Source organism: Pogona vitticeps, chromosome 1 (assembly GCF_051106095.1).
Source record: "Pogona vitticeps strain Pit_001003342236 chromosome 1, PviZW2.1, whole genome shotgun sequence".
Taxonomy (NCBI): Eukaryota; Metazoa; Chordata; class Lepidosauria; order Squamata; family Agamidae; genus Pogona; species Pogona vitticeps.
The window spans coordinates 202,977,810-203,000,111 of NC_135783.1; the positions used below are offsets into that span (position 1 = coordinate 202,977,810).

Below are 22,302 nucleotides of genomic sequence, written 5' to 3' on the forward strand. Positions count from 1 at the left end.
AATTCAGGAAATAGTAAAGCAGGAAATTGTGTATTTCTGCTGTACACATGTATGGTCTTGATTAAAGATGGGTATGAATTGGGGTGTGTGTGTGAGGCAATTTGTTGTGATTCGTAATTCATCAAGGACAATGAACCATGAAAAACACTTCCCCCCAACAAACTGATTTGTTGCTTCATCTTGAATTTAAAATCCTATAAAACAGCTCCTCAGGCACCTAGACAAACCAAAATTACCGAGAAGATTCGCCTGACTCTCCTCTGCAAGCCCTGCAGATTTGGTGAAGTTTGGGTTTTGGACATCAGAGTTGTACACCCACAAAGGGGGTCCCCCCCCAGTAAAGTGCCCTTTAGCAGCTTGCTTGCGGCAGTGATGGAATTTCCTTCTGCTAAAGCAGTGGTCCCCAACCTTGGGCCTCCAGATGTTCTTGAACTACAACTCCCAGAAGCCTTCACCACCACCTGTGCTGGCCAGGATTTCTGGGAGTGGAAGTCCAAGAACATCTGGAGGCCCAAGGTTGGGGACCACTGTGCTAAAGGACACTTTCCTGGGGGGGGGCATTTGTGGATGTCTAACTCAGATGTCCAAACCCTAATCTTCACCAAATTTGGAGGGATTGTAGGGGAAGCTTCTCTGCAGTTCTGGTGTCTCTAGGTGCTGGGGGAGGCATTTTATAGCTCGACAAATTCAAAAAATATATCAAAAACTGCTAAAAATCCGTTGATTCATATTCATTGGGGGCCATCACTTCTGATGAATATGACTCAACAAATTAGTTATTTTTGACAAATTTTGCAATTCATGTTTTAATTCATGTCCATCTCTAGTCTTGATCCAAGTTCTATCAGTGGAGCAGCTGACCCATCACCACTTGAGATAGGGAAGGGAGAATTCTTGGCAACTTCCCTTTTTTTTACAATCCCATCTGCAGTCTAAAACATCTTGAGAGTGGGTGGGGCAGTAAGGTTCCACCTCTGCTTTAAACAGCCTGTCTGAATGATTCAAGCTCTCTGTAACTGGCCATCTTCAAGAGCTGAGCCAACAGCCAAAGTCATTTCATTTTCAGCACTCATTCTTATTCGTCTTGTTTCCTGCCAACCAGAGATTGGACAACATGATTTGTTGCACATCTGCAGTCACTGGAATTGTTGCCATATTCCACTGGCCAAAAAATGTGGCTAACAGACCTATTATAAAAGTTCTAAGAAGTGCCTATAAGAAATCAATGCTTCTGAAAGGCAAATAGCCTTGCAAAAATTACAATTTTTCCAGGGGACTGCCATGTTATATTTCAAACTGGAACGGAATCTAGCGATCAGTACTAGTAACACAGTTCTGTATTGCATTAGAAAGAGCTCAATAAATTTTATTCCATTATAAAAAGTAGTTACAAAAATTCTGCAAAATATGCTTGACAAATGGCAAATATTCAGAATTGATCTGAAATACAAAGCATGTCTTTGGTAATTTATATATATCATAGTTTCCTTCTATCAGGTTATAATTATCATATATACTGTTTGTTTTTATTTACAATGCTTGTTCTTATTTACAATGCTATATGCATTAAGGATACCTTTAATGAGAAACATACATAGTAGTTGTACATTCAGTCACTAATTTTAATACAAAAGGCAACCACGGCAATTTTAAAAAACAGCAAATATAGATATTGGTTTTCCAAAATGGCACACAATACATTTTCAACACTCTTGAGATGGATCGGAACTAGAGCTGGCCAATGTATTTTCAACACACTCCTGAGCAGTCATAACGTGGCCTTGAATTGTTTAACCAAGCATTAACATGGATCTGTTGAGGTGGAGCATCTATTCTCACTGGAGGCAGACAGTGAAGGTGTTCTAGGACAAGAAAAGTTTGATCCTCCAGATGTTTCAGAGGACAACTCCCACTAATTCTTTACCATTGCTCGTCCACGTTGGCCAAGGCTTCTGCGAGCTGAACACACCACCCCCAAACACCAGGAGAGTTTATAAGTCCTGTGCCTTTGTTGTAAGCGTGCCCACCTCTCCTAAAGCGATGCTCATATTGGCTCAGCTGAGCAAATGAGCACTGTTACCGCAAGCAATTACACGGCAAGCCTACAAGGGAAGGTTCTTCACTTCTTTTTCCACAGTTCTGGATCATCTAAATTCATTTTTTAAAAAAGTGCTGAATTTCATTAGCATTCAGTGGAAAGGGGACAGGCTGAAATGAATATAAAATGGTGTGGCATTTTTTCCCCAAGTCAGAATGAAAAGGTATGTGTTCAGTGCTGGAATTTAGCCAAAGAGGATGGGCATTTCAAGTTCCAGGTTTGATCTTCGCTGCAAACCATGTTTACCTGCAGGTAATGGTGCTGGTGATATAACATCTGACAAACAGATCTACATTCTCACTGGTATGCTCCATGCCAAATTGCACATTAAAAAAAAAAAAGTACGTTCAGAAAATCAGGTCTGAGATCTTAACAATTTAGCATCGCTTAGAACTGAGAGAGTTTCTCCACCTTTGACATAAGGTTCGCTAAAATATTTAGACTTAAATCTGTTTGGAACATATTTGGAACAAATAATTCCCTCTCCACACACACCCCATGCTTTCTATAGAGAGTCAACCCTGCCCCCTTCCATCTTCAGGTTGATGTCATCAAAAAAAAGAAATCTTTAAAGAAATAATTTAGTAGTCTGACTGTAAGCAGCAGTCAGATCATTGTGTTGTTAATTAGCTTAAAGAATTTCTAAAGACAGCACAATGCAATCTTCACAGATTGTTGACTGCAATAGAATCACAAGAGTTTACTCTTCTGTGGAATATTCTACACTGTTTTAATCTGGTGCCACCAAAAAGAACCAGATGGCAAATTCTGTATTTAGAGGCTGCACTTTAAGTATTGGGCTCTATTCAGTCCTTTGAACCACACATACCATAATAAACTTGGTGTGCTAGTGTAGAAAGGAACACAAGCAGAGAGTTGCCACCTGAAACTTCAAAAAGAAAGATCAAAACACAGAGGTTGCATAACCCATAATAGCACTAAACAAACACAATCACAGAGGCACCTTCGCCATTTAGCATCAATTAGCTATGGCACATTGCATCCATCTTATGTGAATACCAGTAGGATTTTGGCCAATGGAAAAAGATCTGAGCAACAGTGGTAGAAACATATATAATTGGGAGGGGGAGGAGAGAGTAATCTTTATGCAGTGTTATGTGTTTCTTCCTCCCTTACCCTGCCAATTCTTCTTCCCCCCACCACACCCAACATCCTTTTCTCTACTAATTTGTTCACATCCTGCACTGTAAGACAAACTACAGGAATTTGTGAGACAATTTAAGATTTATTAATTCTATGGAATTACGATTGGAAACCAATTGCACCCCCCCTACAAATCCACCTGCCCTTGCTTAAGACCTCAGACCCACAAAAGTGGAAAGCTGAACACATTTCATTCCAATTCCATTTCTTGTGATCAAAAGATGAAGTGATAAGAGTGAAGCAAGAAGCACAGGTTCTTCCAGCATTCGAGCCCTTACCAAATTGCACCAATTACCCAGAAAACCCTAAAAGCATTAAGCAAGCAATATGTATGTGTGTGTGTGCATATATATATATTGTGCTGAACAGAACTGAGGAGAAATTAGCCCTTCTGGTACTGTGAGATGACCAGCTGTTTTACATGGTTGACCGCTGTCCAGCTTCATCAAGTTTGGGACTTCGTTTCCTAGAGGAGGCCTCGCTGTTGAACTCCACGTCAGACTTATCTGTGTTGCTGCAATCGGTCATTGTGGACCCCTCTTCGTTCCCATCCAGCATCCCCCCATTTCTCTGCTGGGTTTTTGTGCTCTGTTCTGGGGGGCGCTTCCAGGAGGGCCTCGTTGCCATCCACAAAATGACAGCCCCAAAGACAACGATCAGCACCCCAAGAGTATTGACAAAAACACCTTCTTCTGGCAAACTGCTGTAGGGAGGTTTTTTCCTGGTGGGGAAGAAAGTTTCCGTAAGAGGATGACTAAAAACATGAAAAAAAATATGTTAACAGTGAAATTGAAGAATACTTACAAAGCAAAAATAAGTTTTTCTGTAATTCCCATGAGTGCAGTGGCAATCACTGTTCCAAAGAGGGCCAGGCCTGAATAGACATGTATTGGCATGACAGTCGCTCGGAGAGAAGCAGGAGCAAAAGGGAGCAGGAAGACGGCAAAACCTAGAACAAGCTAAACACAGATAATGTTGTGTGACCTGGAAATGTCATTTCAAGCAAAGGAAGCCACAGCATCTTATATAGATTAATATTGCTTCATAAACATAACAGGGCCACTTTCAGTGGCCCGAATGGCTACCCTCAGGTGAATCATTTTATACATGTACAGGCAAAAGGAGGAAAGGTACCATTATTACAAACGTGAAGCCAGAAGGACAAGCAATGCAAGAGATTTGGTGCAGAGCAGAGAAACAAACAAGAGAGAGCCAGAAGGGTAAAAGACAAAGTCAGATTATGTGCAGGTTGGACCCACCCTCAACTGACTAACAGTAACCTGCTAGAGATGGGCACAAACGGCCAGTTTGGCGGATCATAATGGTTTGTTCTTCAGATGCACAGCTGCTCCGTGGGCACCCTTGGCTTCCCTGCTGGGCCTCGTCCTCTGAGTGGGCACAGGCTGGAAGTGGGGGAGGGAAGCTGGGGTGCCCACAGAACACTTGGGTGTCCAAAGAGTGAACCATGGTGAACCACCAAAATGGCAGTTCGCGCCCATCTCTACTGATAAATATTTCTGAAAGTTAGTTTGTGTGTTTGTCTGTAATGGCCTCCAAAACACAGCAAGGGCTAGAAATACGATATTTTGCAATAGTTGTTTACTAAATAACTGGGTGGGTTATATCTCAAAATCTGCTCACCCTGAGCCCTTCTTGTTGGTTGGTGTATTCCAACGATCTCCAAAACAGTAAGACTTAGAAACACAAGATTTAGCATGGATAACACTGAGTTCCCTAACTGAAAGAAACCCAATGGTTGTATCTCAGAATTGGTTCTTCTAAACCCTCAGTTGTAAGGGCCAGTGTCATGTAGTGCCAGACTAGGACTCAGGAGATTTGGATCCCAATCCCTTCTCAGCCATGAAAACCCACGGGGGATGGCAATGGTAAACCACCCCCTGAACATCTCCCATATCTGAAAAACCTGATTAGGGTTGCTGTAAGTTAGCAGCAGCTTGCAGATGCATGACACCAAAGCCCCAGCTGGGCTTGCTGATCATTAGCTTTTAGAAGTGCCATATTGTAAGCATTTGTTGGTCTCTTCTGTTAAGCCAGTATAAGCTGCAGGAGTACCAGGCTGGGGTGCGGAAAGCAGGGCAAAAGAAAGAATCTCTGGGAGGGGAATCAAAGAGACAGCGCAATTGGGGTTTCAACCTGAGTATAAACAGGCACACATACTAATACATAAATAAAGCAAGGTAAACAATTGTGTGAAGGGGAGAACAATGTACAAGTAGTACGGTAGATGCTGCTACAAGGCTTCACTGAGCCAAAGTCTAACAGAGTCAAACCTGCAGGTAAATTCTCACCCAGTATCATTCTCCCAAACTCTTCATATCTTTTTCGGTCAAACTGATTCTTTCAATCCGTTTATTGTAAAACGTAACTCTACTGCACTGGTTCTTAACCTTGGGTTACTCAGGAGTTTTGGACTGCAACTCCCAGAAGCCTTCACCACCAACTATGCTGGCTGGGGTTTCTGGGAGTTGCAGTTCAAAAGCATCCGAGTAACAAAGGTTAAGAACCATTGCTCTACTGGACAGTAGGCTCTTGAAACAACTGGTCTACTCACTGCTGCTAACCACGCAGTGCTAGTCCCGTATACAATAAATAGGCTCTTGCAACGTGGTATCCTCCGTGGCCAAGTTAGCTGTGGAAGAGGGAGGTTGTAATCCTAGTCATTTAGAGGGCACCAGGTCACGGAAGGTGGCCATACAGTATAAAGGACTGACGTGCTTCTGTCAAAAAGGCGACTGAATTTGTACCAAAATAAGGACAATATCTGAAAAGCAACTTAACCTATACTGGTAGAAAAGTTCCCAGGTGAAGAAATTCTGCAAAGTAATCTGAAGGATGACAACAGAAACCACAGAATCCATTTTTTAATTTCCCCATTAACTTGTCATTTTAATTATACCGAATGGCAAAGGATGGATATATCAAAGTTTATCCAACAAGATTTGGGGGGTGGGGGTGGATGCTGAAAACCTCCATAATACACAATGGTTGAAATCCTGTGGCTTAGCATAGCAAATCACCACTAGAGTAGACCTACTGAATTAATGGAATTTATGGAAGACGTGACTCACCAAATCACCACTGGCTCCATGGGCTTACTCTTGTTGTGACTTACTACAATAAGTAACAGGGTTTGGGTCTGTGAAAGTAATTTTGGGTGAGGCAAAAAACAATGTTTACATTTATTAAAACCTTCGGATAATAAGCTTTAAGATTAGATGTCTTAACTCCCTAGCAGGAGTTTAGGAGAACAGTATTATGTAGGAGAACAGTATTATCTCATACAAACATGAATGTTACAAAAACACATCATGTCCACTTTTAAAGCCCTGTTGGTTCCACACAAATGCTTAATCATCTTACACAACAGAGGGCAGCTGTGGCTTTCATTCCAGGATCTTTGAAAGAAAAACAAACTGAAAGAATTTGAAGAGCAGGGCAAGGCCTGTCCTACTTAAGTAACATAAGACCAGTTTCTTCTGTTACTTAACTTTCTCAGTAAGCTGTTTGACCAACAAGAAAGGAAGAGCGGTTAGGAAGTAATTGTCCCCAGAATTCTCTGCTCAGCTCAATCTCCTGACAATGTCATCCTGGCTCAAATAAATAAAGCCCTCGTCAGCTAAAATCGCTGATGCATTCCTTGTGTGTATCATCAACCCAAGGAGCCAGCTGCAACATGAGAAAAAAAGGGGCAGTCTTCTGCATGTAATTCACCTCAGGGATAAACAAGTCCATTTTAAGAGACAGTGCTGGCAAGCTCTTTATCTTCTATGAGGGCCAAAATTGGTCAGGCTCCACATACTTTGGATTATAAATCGCCAATTGGCTATGCTAGCTAGGACTTACAGGAGTTACAATTCAAAACATCTGGCAAACCTCAGGTTGTCTTCTCCTTTTATACAGTACTGTCTTTTCAGACATACCCAGGATTACACTTTCCCTTTAGTATGTTGCCATAATACATAATCATTTTGATCACCACCCACCTCTACTTTACATCTGAACAGACACACAGATTTAAAGAAAACATGGAACTTTATCAAATTTAAACAGCCATCCTTTATTTTCCAACTTGCTAGTATCACATAGTGTCAAATCCAGGATGCTGGCAAACTCTTCGTATTTCCGTTTTCTGATTTCCAGGAAAATAAGGCAAGTGTTGTTCTTGAAGATCAGAAAACCAACCACAGACACCAGTCTGGATAAAGATATTTCCCCCCCTGTTTAAAGAGATCATGGAATTCAGCTTATTGGGGTGTAAAATTTTGTGTTTCAGGTATGGTAAGTAATCCACACAGAGGACCTTCAGTTGTGAGAGTGCATTGTTATTAAAGAAAGAACAAGACCTCTTATTCTACTCAAAATACTGTTTACAAATAGTCTCTGACCTGGACAGAATAAAGAATGACAGCAGTCAATCCAATCCAGCTGTGAAGGCTGTACATGTTGGGAATATTCTTGTGATTATGGAAATCAAAAACAGCCACCAGAGAAATAATTGCAAGTATCAGAGCAATGGTGTTTAACCCAGCATGGATTAATTTCATCAGGAACTTGCTGCATTTCCAGGTCCAAGGTAACCTGTACACAATAATTGCTAGAGAAGAAGAAGAAGGAAAAAAAAAAAGGGAAGGAAAGAATCCAGATTAGAAAGAATTTTAACAGTTTTCTTTTTTTTAATGCAAACTATATATATTAGCTTTTGAAAGTTAAGCTAGACCAAGTTGGTCATGCGATGGCCGCCACCGCAAGAACCAAATACTGGTCAACTCTGATTTGTATACAACAAGAGTGAGAGCTCTCTCTACATGACTAAAAAGTGCTTTCATTCATGATGCTACTTCCTCCCTTTTGTTTCCCTTTCAATATTTTTGAGGAAACTGCAAAGGTGTCTTTTCTTCCCCCGGGGTGTTCTCCTCCAAACGGCATCTGCCCTGAGCTTACAAGGATGGTATCAATGCTCCCTGCCATTCATTTGAGCATTGCCGGAATGGGCTAACATTCCACAGCTTCATTTCAGCCATTAAAAACCAAGAGTAATTTAAACCAAGGTATTTTTCCATCCAGTAGTTTCAGCATTTCCTAAGCAAGAAAGTGGGGGGAAAAGGGCAAAGACCTTTCTCTTCAGGCAGGCTTTTCCCTCAGTGACTGGCTGCCTGAGAGTGTTTCTTTTTTCTTTTTTAACAAAACGGGATTGTTTATGCCTTGCTGCTTTTAAATTTGTTTTCTGCACCATATTTGTTTACTATTTTAATAAAGGTGTTTATAAAAGTGCAATGAATGAATGAATGAACGAACAAACAAACAAACGAATGAATAAATCTTCTTAAATATAGTTTCTCTTTAATAAGGTAAGCCATCTTGGGTCCCCTTAAGAAGAAAGGCAGAATATAAACAGACAGACAGACAGTCTGCTCTAACAGCTAAAACATACTGGTTTCCATTTTTTTTTTTTAAAAAAAATGTTTTTACTATACAAATGGAGAAGTGAAAGAAGCTTCGTTCGAAAGCAGGGAGTGCCAACTTCTATGGGTCAGCTGGTGCATTTGGGAAGCTGAGAAATGGCTGTTGGTACCTCTGCCCAATGCCTGTTCTCGGGGCCTTCTTACAAAAGACAAAGTCACTTGCCCATGAAACCATGGTCAAGGCAGAATCCAATGGTAATTAATGACTGGCTTTGAATCCCAAATGCCAAACCACAAACCTGACTGCATGAAGCACAGCAAAATATTGATTTCATAGAATGAAACACTAATAAAACATGGGAAAGCAAACACCCTGCTCCACCCCCACATATACTGCTGGAAAGCTACTGTTCCAAAGCAAACTAAACTAAACACAACACAACACAAATACACACACAAGAAACGAATTCTCTCTCCAAATCTAACCCAACCCACAAATTACATAAACATGGACAACAAAGCCACATTTAGAAAACTAATCTGAAGTGGGCGCTGTGATCAGGAACTCTCTCAGATTAGGGGGTTCCCAACTGCGTGGGGGAGCGTCCGCACTGCCACACATGGGCAACCCACTTCACATCTGCATCAAACATGTGGATGGGCAAAGAAGAGGGCCAGCGAGGATGAGCCTGCTGGCCTTCCGTGCCTTTACTATGTACAGCCAGAGTAAACTGCCAAGAGCCAAAGCAAAAGGAAGCCATCCTTCAGAAACAGGAAATTAAACAGCAAACAAACTTCTTCAGAGATATATAAATAATCTAATTGCTTTATAAGCCATTGCACTAAAAGTCAGCCTAAAAGGAAGCTTACTTGGCACATTTTACTGCTTTCATGGGCATGTATTGTTTAGGGTTTATTAAGATGCTGCTTCATTACCATCTCATTACCAAGTGCAGCAAATGCATATGAAAACATGGCATGGAAGACACGCCATGGCCAAAAGGGCCAAGCAATGCCAAAACAGGTTTCCCCGTCTCCTTTTCTCCCTGTTTGCAAGCTGATCCGTCCAGCTCTCTTTCCTTCTGGCTCTCACACATCCTTTCAAATCTTCCTTGAAACACCCATCTGTTGCATCTCCCAATTTGGCAAAGGTATTTCTGTAGATGGGAACTTCCAGGATCCCCAGCCAGTGTGGCCACTGCGTATGCTAGCTAGGGGGAAATCTGGGACCTAAAGAACAGTCAAACCCACCCAAGTGCTTCCCCCTCTGCCTTGGAAAAGGGAAGGAAGCACAGACCCCCGAGCTGCGGGAGGTAGGAAAGAAGAAAAGGAGAAGGAGAGCATGAGGAGGCGGAAAAGCAGAGAGGGAGGAAGGAGAAAGAGAAAAAAGGAGGTACATTTGGAAAAGAGAAACGTGGGGAAAACGGTAGGAGTTATAAGGGGGAAAGTGACAGGAGGGCAGAGAAAGAAAGGTAGAAGCAGTGGGAATAAAGGCAAGGAAGGAAGGAGAAGAAAACTTTGCCCGAGGGATAGAGTGGGTCTGGATTGGAGACTACGTGGACCCAGAAGTGGGAGAGACTAATGATCCTGGGAGAAGAGGCAGCAAGGTTTAGGAACTCCTGCCCACCCAGAAGGCCTTCCTATTGGGGGGGGGGAGAGAAAGTAAGGAGTGGAGCAGGAAGATAAAGGAGTAGAGAGCAAGGACAGAGAGGGAAAAGCGAGAGCACTGGGAAGGCTCAGCGGAGAGACGAGAGACCCCCACTCATGAGATACTGTAGTGGGGTACGGCATCCACTGAGAAACCATCTAGAGAGAGAGAGAGAAGGATGGGGAGTGGTAACACTGCTCTTGTTGCGGTTGCCGTAACCTGCAGAACCCTATGAAGTGGTCGACTTTAAAGGTGAGAACCAGAGAGGCTTGGGGACCTGGAAACTCTTGTGTTACAAGCTTTGAATCCCCTTCCTCTATCCCTTACAGAAGGAAGAGGAAGTCAACCAGTTTGATGTTGGAAATACTCCTCTAAATGTTCCTAAAGTAAAAGCTGAATGAAGTAATAACCTGTATCAGCTCCGTCTCTTGGTGGGGGAGTGTTGGGGTTTTTTTTGGACATATAGTCCCCCCCCCCAAAAAAAAGTTCCAGGTCTCCTCTATCCCTCTTTCTTTTGTTCCTGCCTTCTTTCTCTCCATTTTGGGCAGCTTCCATCCATTCCCTTGGTACTAAATATAATGTTCACCCATGTCTCATACAGAAATTATTAATGCCTTTGCAAAGACTTTCTCCTCCTATGAGAGCCTCCCTTTAATCACGGTGTAGCACTGCTCAATCTAATTTCAATGTTAAAGGTTAACCGAGGTTATTCCCGTGATCTCAGGACTGATCCTAAAATAGGGCTAATGCTGGCCAGCTGGTGTCATAGCCAGGACTGGGGTACCAAAGTTTGGCTGCAAGGGCAATCTTGTTGGGTCTCAACTACAGATTGTTACCAATGCAACCATAAACCAAATCTCTCTTCCCCCCCCCACACACAAAATGGGGATTTTGCTTAGGAAGGAAGGTGTGCATAAATCAAACTAAACTGCAGATCTCAACGAGGAGATTTTTATTTCTGCATTGAGCCTCTGTAGAATAGAAAAGGCTTGTTTGCATTCCGCTGCAGAGCCAGAGGTTGTGAGTTTGATTCCCCACTGTGCCTTCTCGCCTCCAAGAATCCCTAGGGTCCTCTTCCAGCTCGGCAGTTCTAAGCATATCCTATTCTGCTGTTTCTCTCTTCACCCACTCTTAACAGCATGGTTGGGCATGATCTCCCTCCCAGTTTCAAGGAGCCCGAGTTGCCCGAACCAAAGGGAGAAGGTTGATGAGTATTTTGACTCCTCACTGTTTCCAAACCATTCACGGGATTGGCTCGTTTGGAAACAGATAGAACCTGCAGGATCAGCTAAGTCACTGACTGGAATCCCGTATAGCAGTGTTCCTCAACCTTGGGCCTCCAGGTGTTTTTGGACTCTAACTCCCAGAAGCCTTCACCACCACCTCTGCTGGCTAGGATTTCTGGGAGTTGAAGTCCAAGAACCTCTGGAGGTCCAAGGTTGAGGACCACTGCCATATAGGATGAGTGATGCAGGTGACAAGTGGCAATATCACAAAGGCAGGGCAACCATGAAAACCCAACTCATCAGTCTCCCTACGGCTTGGTTCTCTGTGGCTCCTTCTGGAGCTGGGGAAGACAAGTCACTGAGAATCTTGTGGTGCTGCGTGTCACGGAAAGACCACACACAAGACTATTTTCTCTCTCTTTTTTTTGGTACCTCTCCTTCTCATGGACCAGCAAATGAGTTTCAGAAGATTCTGACATTCAAGTTCAGATGTTAAGAGACATTTGATGATATATAGGTTGAGCCTGGCTTAAGATATTCTAACAAGTTGGCTAGAAAAAGTGGGTGGAATTATGTTTGGGGGCAAATAGAAATAAATAACATTACCTTAAGGCTCTAAATACTTACAAAATCCCAAAATTTATGTACAGTGCATGCCAAGGACTGCACGTCTGCTATACAAGTCATAAAGAAAACTCTGTTCTCAAGTGGAATGTCTGGGAACATGAACCAAGGTATATTTCTCTTATGATATAGGAAGCACAATATTGACATTTTCAAGGCTTCTTTTCAAGTTAACTGTACACACATATTTTTGGAATTTCATAGTTCCCCACCCCCCAGAAAATGAAAGAAAGGCATATTGAAACAGATAAAATGGTTGCCTCATTTTCGACTCTGTAACAGGTTGACAGGCAAAATAATAGTTTGAAGTCATTGCAGAACAAGAGACATTAAAGCAGGAATTTCATGCAGGCAACTTTGTGTTTGCCAATAAGTCCTGTTAATTCCAGTAGGGCTTATTCCTTTCTAAATATATATAAGATTACAGTTTCGCAGCACAAACCCATACACATTTTAAAGATAGTACAATAATACGTAGCATACCATTGTAAGAGAGAGAGAAAATTGCACAATCACTTCCCCATTTTCTTATTAAAAGCCTTTTCAGCTTAATCTATGCACAATGCAAAATATTAAAATACCTGGCATTTATGCAAAAAGCCCAAATGGAAAAAACACTAGGATATTTGGGTATGCATAGGTACCATTTTTTTAAAAAGCCGTGAAGCTGCTCTGTGTTGCAACTGTTGTTATGATTAATACTCTACTTTAACAATATGAATTAATGCATATAGACCTAACTAAAAGTGGGAAACAGTTTGCTCTAATAACAGGATCTTAGTAGAAATACAAACAGATGATTAAAATAGAACTTAAGTATCACCTATTTTCTTTTCCACACACTCTTTTGCTTTCCTAAGACGGTGGATTTGCTCTGCTTATAACATGCGTGAATTCAATTTTTTTTTACTGACTACTCAATACTGTACAGTGGTCCCTCGATGTACGACCATAATCCGTTCCAGAAGATGGATGTAACTCGAAGCACCATTTCCCATAGGAATGCATTGGAACATGATTAATCCATTCCAGAAGAAAAAAAATACCAATAAAATAAAATAAAAATAAAACACTGCAAGCCTCATAGGAACACACTGAGGCCGAAAAACAAACACAAACACACAAAAATACTGCAAGCCCCATAGGACCGTGTTGGGGCTGAGGAAAAATACACACCAAAAAACAAAACCGAAAAACCCCAATGCAAGCCCTGTCAGAATGCGTCGGGGCAGGAAAAAAAAATTACCAAAACCAAAAAAAACCAGAGCCAGCCCCATCGGAACATAACAGGGCTGGGAAAAACAACACACCAAAACACAAAAACTGTCACAGCACAGAAACATAACTCCCCCAAACCCAAACTCACCCTGCAAAACAAAGTAAATTTACAGTGGTGCCCCAACTTACGAAATTAATCCGTATTGGAACGGTGGCAGTAACTCGGAAATTTCATAAGTCGAAGCACCGTTTTCCATGGGAATGCATTGAAAACCATTTAATCTGTTCCAGCCAAAGAAAAAAAATCACCCCCAAAAATAAAGCCCAGGAAGCTGAAAGCCGCCCCGACCTCTGCACTGCGTGCCGGCTTCCAAAGCACCTGCGCCCGGCGCGGCAGTCGGGACGGTGTTGGAAGCCCAGGAGGCTGAGCCCCCCTTTTCCTAACTGTTGGGACAAAGCAGCAGCCTCTTCACCACCGACGGTTAGTACATTTAAATTTCCTACCCTTTTCCCCTTCCTTTTTTCTTTCGTAAGTGAAAGCTCTGGCCGCAAGTCGAAGCAAAATTTTGCAGATGGAGCTTTTCGTAACTTGAAATTTTCGTAAGTAGGGACGTTTGTAAGTCGAGGCCCCACTGTACTTACTCAGGAGCAGAAAGCAGCTCCAGACAGTCCAAAGCCTCCTCCGACGCACTCACTCTAACCATTGGGCCGAAAGAGCTACAAAGAAGCGGCTTCTTCGCCTACCAATGGTTAGTGCATTTGAATTCCCCGCCTTTTCCCCCTGCCTTTTTCTGGTCGCAACTTGAAGCTCCAGCTGCAAGTTGAAGCAAAATTTTGCGGCCAGAGTTGGTTGCAACTTGAAATGGTTGTATGTCGCGACGTTTGTAGGTCGAGGCACCACTGTACTCCTTTTGTCTTTTCATTCCTGCTATGCAGTTTTGTCTCGCCCTCTTGTGCAAATCCTATATAACATTCTTTAGACACTGCAGTCACTCCCAAGGTTGTAGTGGATCCATAATTCAAAGTCAGAAGATTTTTTACACTTGATGTTCTGTACTCTTAGATTGCTAAGTACCTTTCCGTGTTATTTTCCTATACAAAAGTTTTTGAGAAATGTAGTACGGTAGTCTGAAGCAGATGAGAAAGCAGCTTCACAGTGACCCATAAAAGGAGCAGCAGAGATGAAAGAAGGATCAGCAGAGGTGGGACCAGAGGAAGGAAAGAAAAAAAAGGGAGGGTTATGGGCTAGAACATTGCATCCGGCAACCCCAGTATGAGCACTGATTGCGATTTCAAACATAATACAGTCTGTGAATTGAACTGCAGCAATTCAATGCAGTCACACCCTTAGTTCCCTTTCTCTTGGATACTATGGGGGGAAGGGACACAATCCCCTCTATAAACTGAAAGAATCCATAAAAGGAGTTGCAAGGTTGCTGGGGGGTAACCCCCACTAGCTGCACTAATCTCTCCCTTCTCACCCCTCTGCTTATTTAGTTAACTCCAAAAAAAAAAAAAGATTTTAAATCCCTAACAAAACTGTAAGATCTTTTACTGGGAACCCTTTCATTATTCAATTAGATATTTCCTCAGTCTGCTTATATTTTCCAGATTCTACATTCTCTGTCAGCAGAAGTATTTTTATTCATTGGAATTCACAATTTCTGGCTCACACAATTAGTTTCAAAAGTTTAAGACCTGCAATTCTATATCCACTTCCCTAGGAGTACATTTCATAGAACGCAACAGGACTTGCTTCTTAATAGACAAACAGGATCACAATGCGTCTTTCCTCCACTAATCCTTTTCTAGACAATTTTTTATCATAAATGAGTCCTTGTTCCTGTAACCTGTAATTCTTATTTCAGCTAATGCTTATTATCCTACTTGGCTCTCTGTGGTTATCTTACATGATGAAATATAATCCCTGTAAAAAAATCACACAAGATCTACTCATTTCTTAGGTGGCCTTTTTGACATTAGTTACAGGGAATGAAACACTGCAGAAGGGATGTTACTCAATTGCAGAAAGTACAGCATGAGACGTGCAGTAAGATAGAATACTGTGGAATAAACTTTCATGACATGCACTCCACATGGATGCACAAATAAACGAAGTACGGTATATTAGGGAATAACACTTTTGTGTCAAGGGTGTAATCCTGTTCAGGCTTACTTAGCTTTATGCCCCACTGGTCACAGAGTGATTTACTTCTATATGTTTGGGCTCTTGATACCGAGTTGCATGTTTCAAAAACCCAGCAAGTTTTTATTTAATAATAATAATAATAATAATAATAATAATAATAATAATAATAATAATAATAATAAGAATAAGAATAAGAATAAGAATAAGAATAAGAAGAAGAAGAAGAAGAAGAAGAAGAAGAAGAAGAAGAAGAAGAAGAAGAAGAAGAAGAAGAAGAAGAAGAAGAAGAAAGGAAAACGATTGTTGACACTACGGAAGAATTAAAACAGTGGGTAACAGCTACAGCAAAGAAAATTGAAAGATATGATGGATGCTTGAAACAATATAGAGGGGGAAAAACGCAATATCAAAGTAACCAACGATTATTCTATACATCACTAGGAGAAAATTCAGAGCAAAAGAAATAAGGCCCATGTAAAGATGATGTTCCAAAATTTTGGAAAGAAATGTGGGAAAGCCCAACTGGACATAACAAAAACACCTCATGGATTAAAGACATTTGTGAAGCTAAAATCCAAGGACTTAGTGCTAACAGCAAAAGATGAAACTGTCACACCTCATCTGCGAATGTCCAAACAGATTACAAAGTTATACATGACAGAGTGGCAAAGTTAGTGCACTGGTCATTATTCAAAAAATATAACTTGCTGGCCTCCAAAAACCCATGGGAACATCAGGTATAGAAGGTGTCAGAAAATGAGGAAGTCAAGATCTTGTGGGATTTCTGGGTCCAAAGGGACAGACACCTTGAACATAACACACCAGACATAGGAATAATAGAACAAAGAATTGTATGGATCATTGCATTGTAATTCCAGGGGATGCCAGAGTTGAAAATAAAGAATTGGAAAAACTAACAAAGTACAGAGACCTGTCAATCGAAACATCTTGCCTCTAGAACAAGCACACTTCAGTGGTCCCTGCAGTCACTGGAGCTTTGGGAACAATATCAAGAAATTTCACACAGTACTATAAGCAGTTGCAGATCTCAGAAATCACACCATGATCGGAGCTACAAAAAATGGCAATATTAGGAACAGCATACATACCGTGTCGATATTTTAACAGATATTTAGGTTTTTGTTATCTGTCATATAATACTAGTCAAAGTTTTTATAATTTGACCGTGCCTGGAGTTTTTGAATAACAACAACAACAACAACAACAACAACAACAACCACAACCACAACCACAACCTGCAATTGGGCTTCTGAGAGGGTACAAAGCTTCAAACATTAATTCTTGCAAATATTTGGACTGTGGAATTCATTGGCAAAAAACAGATTTCAATGATCATCCTTTTCAGCTGATGTCATGCTACTGCTAAGGTGGCTGCTACCTGTCACAGTCAAGGCTGCAATCCTTCCTTCCTTTTATATACTGCCCATCTGGTAGCCAAGGCCACTCTGGGTGGTTCTCCTGGAGTAAATATTTTAGGATTGCATTGTTAACCACTTTCCAAGATTAACTCTGAAAGAAGGATACACAACATTATCTCTTGGCCTTTCAGCATCCATTCTCATTCTTCTCCACTGACTTTTCACATCTTGTGACAACAAATGAACTACTCTGAAGTAATCAAATTGATCCCCAACTGAAAAAAAAAACACCACCTCGAATGTCTACTGCTTCCAATCGCATCCAACGTGCTAAGCACTGATAAAAACAGTTAAACCAGCAGGAGCAATTATTCATGCTTGCTTGCGCAACAGAAATGGCCGGACTCCAAATATGATGATGTGATCCATAAAAATGCAGAGATGGTGAAAAACATTTAAACTGGAGTATTACACTTTTTTGCTGCACACATGATAAGCCAGGGGGCAGCAATCTGTGGCCAGATGCTGGACACGATGCCTTCTGCCCTTCCCTCACTGCTAACTGTGGAGCACAATGTTTGGGACCCAAATACCTGGATGGCTATTACTAGCCTAATAACTGCTTGATACAAGCAGTTCAGTACGCCATTAAATAAGCAGAGCGCACTTCGCGGTGGGAGGAAGAACACTAATGCAGATGGCTTCCTTTTGTCATTTTTGCAACCCACTCCAGAGCATATTTACTCGGAGATAAGCCGCCCAGCTGTTTTCCACCTAAGGCTGCATCCTGCACAGTTCTCTGGCTGGGCCCCATTATTTGCATTAACTCTCAGTCCAGTGACTCAAGGATGGGCAGAGAAAGAGGGGCTGCGCCAACGTTAAAGGAGTACTGTAGTTTTAGAAGAGCCCCCCCCCCCGCCTTAGTCTGCGCAAACATAGCAGGCAAAATCCAAAGGAACAAAGCAAAACAAAACAAAAACACGTGGCACCTTCCAGCTTAACTACTATATTTTAATGTAAGCTTTTGTGGGCTGACCACTTCGTCAGATATTAAAAAACAATCAAATGGAATGAAATACAGATGAAATATCAGTTTCTTAATGTCAGAGGAAGTGGAAGGGTCTACAAAAGCTTACATTAAAATATACAGTAGTGTTTTTGTCCTTGTCTTATTTTGTGTTGTTTCTTTGGATTTTGCCTGAGCCCCTGAAGGGCGTCTCCATTCCCAGGCAAAACTCCGGCCAAACTCCGGCCAAACCTGAAAGGTACAAGGGGGGGGGGCTTGTGCCTTTCAGGGCGCCCAGACGGCACCACAAACGCAGGGCAAGCCCGCGGGTCTCCCCAACTTCTCCCAGAGATGGCCACGAGACCCGCGGGGGGGGGGGGCTTCTGTCCCGGCAACCCGTGTGAACTCAGCCGGCAGCTCCCTGGGCTTCGGGCGCCGGGAAGGCTGCCCCCGATGGTTTTGGGGAGGGCAGGAGAAGGCACGGCGGTGCGAGGCCAGGTGCAACGTGCTCCGAATATAGGGGTCTTGGAACAGCGTCTAGTGTGGCTGAGGAGGCCAATTCGAGAGTGACAATAATCCCTTCCACACTGGAGACAAATACACAGCCTGTCCCCCGTCCAGCTCCCTGGTTTTGCTGCTTTCGGGACTGCCTCTTCCGTCCGGACTGTGGCGCAGCCCCAGTGAAACCCGCCAGCGGCCAACCGAGGGCGGCGTCGGGCGAAGTCTGCTCTCCCCCCAAAAAAAGCACTGAAGCCCCCCATCCCCTTTGCCAGCCATTCCTCCCCGCATCCTTCCCCTCCGCGCTGCAGCAGGCAGGCAGGCAGGGCTCCGTCCGGGGAAGCCCGCTGCGCACCTTCCCCAGCACCCCGCTGGCCCGCCCGCCTGCCCGTTCTCGGAGCGGGACCCGTTTTCGACGCACCAATCCCTTGGACGTAGACGAAGCCCGTGGTGATGAGGACCGGGTGCCAGTTGAACTCGGCGCCGTCGCCGTTCCAGGCGAGCCCTTCGCGGTAGAGAAGGACCCAGACCAGGGCGAAGACCACCGCGAGGAAGCCGAGCCCGAGCGCCGAGCCCAGCAGGGCCAGGAAGAGCACGTAGCCCTCCATCGGGACGCCCGCTACCCGCGACGCCTCTGCCTGCCTGCGGGGTTGGGGTGGGGGCTTGAGCAGCCGGACCCGTGACGCGGGGCGGGGACGCCGACACCGCCCCCTCGGAGGAGGAGTGCGCCCGACGGGGCCTGGAAGCCCACCGGGGGCGGGGGCGGCGGCGAGGGCGGCCCTTGGCCGTCGCGTCGCTTAATTGGCTGTGGCCGGAGCGCCCGGGCGGAAAAACGAAGGAGCGGAAGGGTGGCGGAAAGGCACCGCTGGCGACCCCCAGCCCGCCTGCCGCAGTCAGTCGCCGTCCAGGTTTGGGGCTCTTTTTTTCTTTTGCGGGGGAGCGGAAGCGAGAGACCGGTCTTTGCGCCTCCGGGGCGGCGGGCCTTGGGGACGCCACGTTGGAAGGCTCGCTCCCGGCCTGCGTCACGGGGCGCAGGGCCGATGGCGGCGCAACCCGGAGCGATTTCTGCGAGAGGCCAGGCGGGCAGCCGGCCCGAGGATCCTTGCCGCCGCCGCCGCCGGCGCGAGGGACCGACGAAGCCCCGGCGCTTTCTTTCTGAGCGGCCGCGGCGGAGACCGCGTTGTGCCGTCGGGGCTCCTCCTCAGTTTCGCCGCGAGCCTTGCAAGCCGGAGGAAGGGAATTGCCTCTCTTTTCAGGAACAGCCCATGCTGTAAGGCACATTATTATTTGAGGATGGTTTGGTTTTCAAGAGGTAGCAGTTCAGAAGCATTCGTTTTACAAAATACCTGCTTTTCCCTTATTGATTGGGACCACTCCCGTCTGCCAGCATTTTTCTGTACTCCTTGACCAGAGCTATCAGGACTGTCTTGACGAATACTCACACCTCCGATTGTGCCATTAATAGTAATTTTTTAAAATCTGTGTGTATTTTCTTACTGCTCTCAACCCACATCAAGTCTAATGTAGGAAAACCAACAAAAAGCCCTTTGCAGCTTTAAACATTTGAACATTTTAAAAATCTGGAATAACAAAAATTTATTCAACAAAACCTTTTGTTTCTGCCTTCATTTCTGAGAAACCACAAGACTGTTGGTTTTGCTGCAACAGATTAAAAGTACAGTACTAATGTGGAGATCCATCTGACTATATCTCTGAGGTAACCATACACATTAGAATTTAGCAATGGGAAGGCGGCCGTTGTTTGAGAAGCAGAGAGACATTCCCATCCTTTAGCAAAGGTACCATAAAACAGTAGAACAAAACTCAGGCATCTTCATAAAGGAATCCCAAAGGACAGTGTAACTTAGGAAAGAATTTCAAAGCAACTTCCTGGGAAAGAAAGTACAAAAGAATAACCATTTAAATTACTCGTTTGATGGCCTTTGTGTGTTTCTCTATATCTTTGGGTTCTGTAGGCAGTCTTTACACACATTGCTATCATGTCTATGGGTGGATGAATAAATGTTTTCGCGAAGGCTTTCACATCCGGGATCTAATGGTTGTTGTGGGTTTTTCGGGCTCTTTGGCGGTGTTCTGAGGGTTGTTCTTCCTGACGTTTCGCTAGTCTCTCTGGCTGGCATCTTCAGAGTGCTGTCCTCTGAAGATGCCGGCCACAGAGACTGGCGAAACCTTAGGAAGAACAACCTTCAGAACACGGCCAAAGAGCCCGAAAAGCCCACAGCAAGCAATAAATGTTTTCCCTAACCCTCCATATGCCTCATTACACATCCTTAAGAAAATAGTTCTCCACATTAATAGCCTGCATGGAAATGGTTACTAGTGCGTAAACCTCATGGAAACAATGGGATTTAATGCTAATCCTGTGTGAGATTGCATTACAGTATTTTACTGTAGGAAGGTCTGAATATAGAATTGCAACCGGACTGATAGTGAATCCTATACCTGTCGTCTCAGCAGTCGCACTGTGTTCCTTTTTATTTATTTAGAAACGTATGTTCTGCTTTTGTTACTAAAAATAAATTAAAATCAGCCTGCAGTTCACAAACAAGCAGTCGTATATTTTCAAAAGTTTGAAATGTTCAAGGACTACTAAACTCATTTAAACCATATACCTTAAATCCTGAAACAGTGTAAAGCATTTTCAAGATAAATATAGGAGATTTCAACCCAAACTGCATGGTCGGCCAAGTAAAAGCTGTTATGGTTTGGCAGGAACCTAAGATAGATGTTTGAATGTATGTAAAAGACGGCAGCTTTCAGGGCCTGCCCAATTACTAGGCAGAGTGAAGTGACTGAGGTAACAGTCATTGAAGGGTAACAAGTTGATAATTATTTATTATTGTATTTCTACTTCCAAGAAGATGTGTTTATGTTTCCCTCAAGTGGAATAAACCCCATAAACCGCTACCACCTTTGGACATAATAGCCAACATCCTGTCACATAGCTATGCCAGGCAATGGTGTCACTGGCAATGGCAGATTGCCACTAATTAAAGAGTCCATGCTTCTGTTTTGGATTATGCACAACTTAATCTCGCTACATATGGGTTGTGCAACCCGAAGTCAGAGCAAGGACTCTTGAATTAGCGGCTGGCCGTGATGTCATTGCTGCGCTGGCACAGCCATGCAAAAGGATTCTGGCCCTTGTTTCTTGACTTACAGAATGAGGTGCCAGCTTTGCAGTCCAAGTCCATGCATGTTAACATACATACATATCTAGAGAGGCAAATAGAAACAGGCTGTGACTTCTTAACACAAACCACCCACTTGTCTGCCGGAGATGACCAGCTGAAAAAACGCGACGTCCCAAGTAATGGCCAGCAAAGAAGCAGGTGATGGGCCCAATGGTTCAGCAGGACTGTTAAGCAGCACTCAGACTCTGACAGGGGTAGGCCATGTGCTGAAGTTTTCTGCCTTCTGCTAAAATCTTAAAGTCCAGAAGCCCTTTGTTTCTCTACAGCCAGAGTGGGCAACACTGGTCCTCCAGGTATCATTGGACTTCAACTCCCATGATGCCTCTCACCCGTGCTGACTAAGGCTGCCTGGGCCTGCTGAGCAGCAAACACCTGCAGCTGCCTGCCCGTGATCCAAGACATACAGCTTTGTTTATTATTGTTTATATGTACGCCAGTGTTTGCTAAAGTAGTAGATGAAAGACTTTCAAACCATCTGAAGAGATATTTTAAAAGTTTGGGATGTGTGTGTCAAATTGCATGTCCAGAGAAATGTGTATGGCCTGCTATTACCTTTCTCCTTCATGTGTACAATTCTTTCATAGCACTGAATTGGTATGACAACTGCTGAAATTGAAGTGCTTATCTGACATAACGCTAAATTGGAAAAACAGA

At 43.5% G+C, this 22,302-nt stretch overlaps 1 protein-coding gene across 1 annotated transcript; it reads right to left on the reverse strand.

The window, feature by feature from the left end:
• Positions 1-1,340: 1,340 nt before the first annotated feature.
• Positions 1,341-19,139, reverse strand: CYBRD1 (cytochrome b reductase 1). Its single transcript, XM_020806691.3, has 4 exons — positions 18,855-19,139; positions 7,669-7,877; positions 4,067-4,221; positions 1,341-3,983 (listed from the first exon to the last, which is right to left on the reverse strand). Exons 1-4 carry the CDS (start codon positions 19,039-19,041, stop codon positions 3,680-3,682), a joined length of 855 nt encoding a protein of 284 aa, XP_020662350.2. The 5' UTR covers positions 19,042-19,139; the 3' UTR covers positions 1,341-3,679.
• Between the last annotated feature and the right edge of the window lie 3,163 nt (positions 19,140-22,302).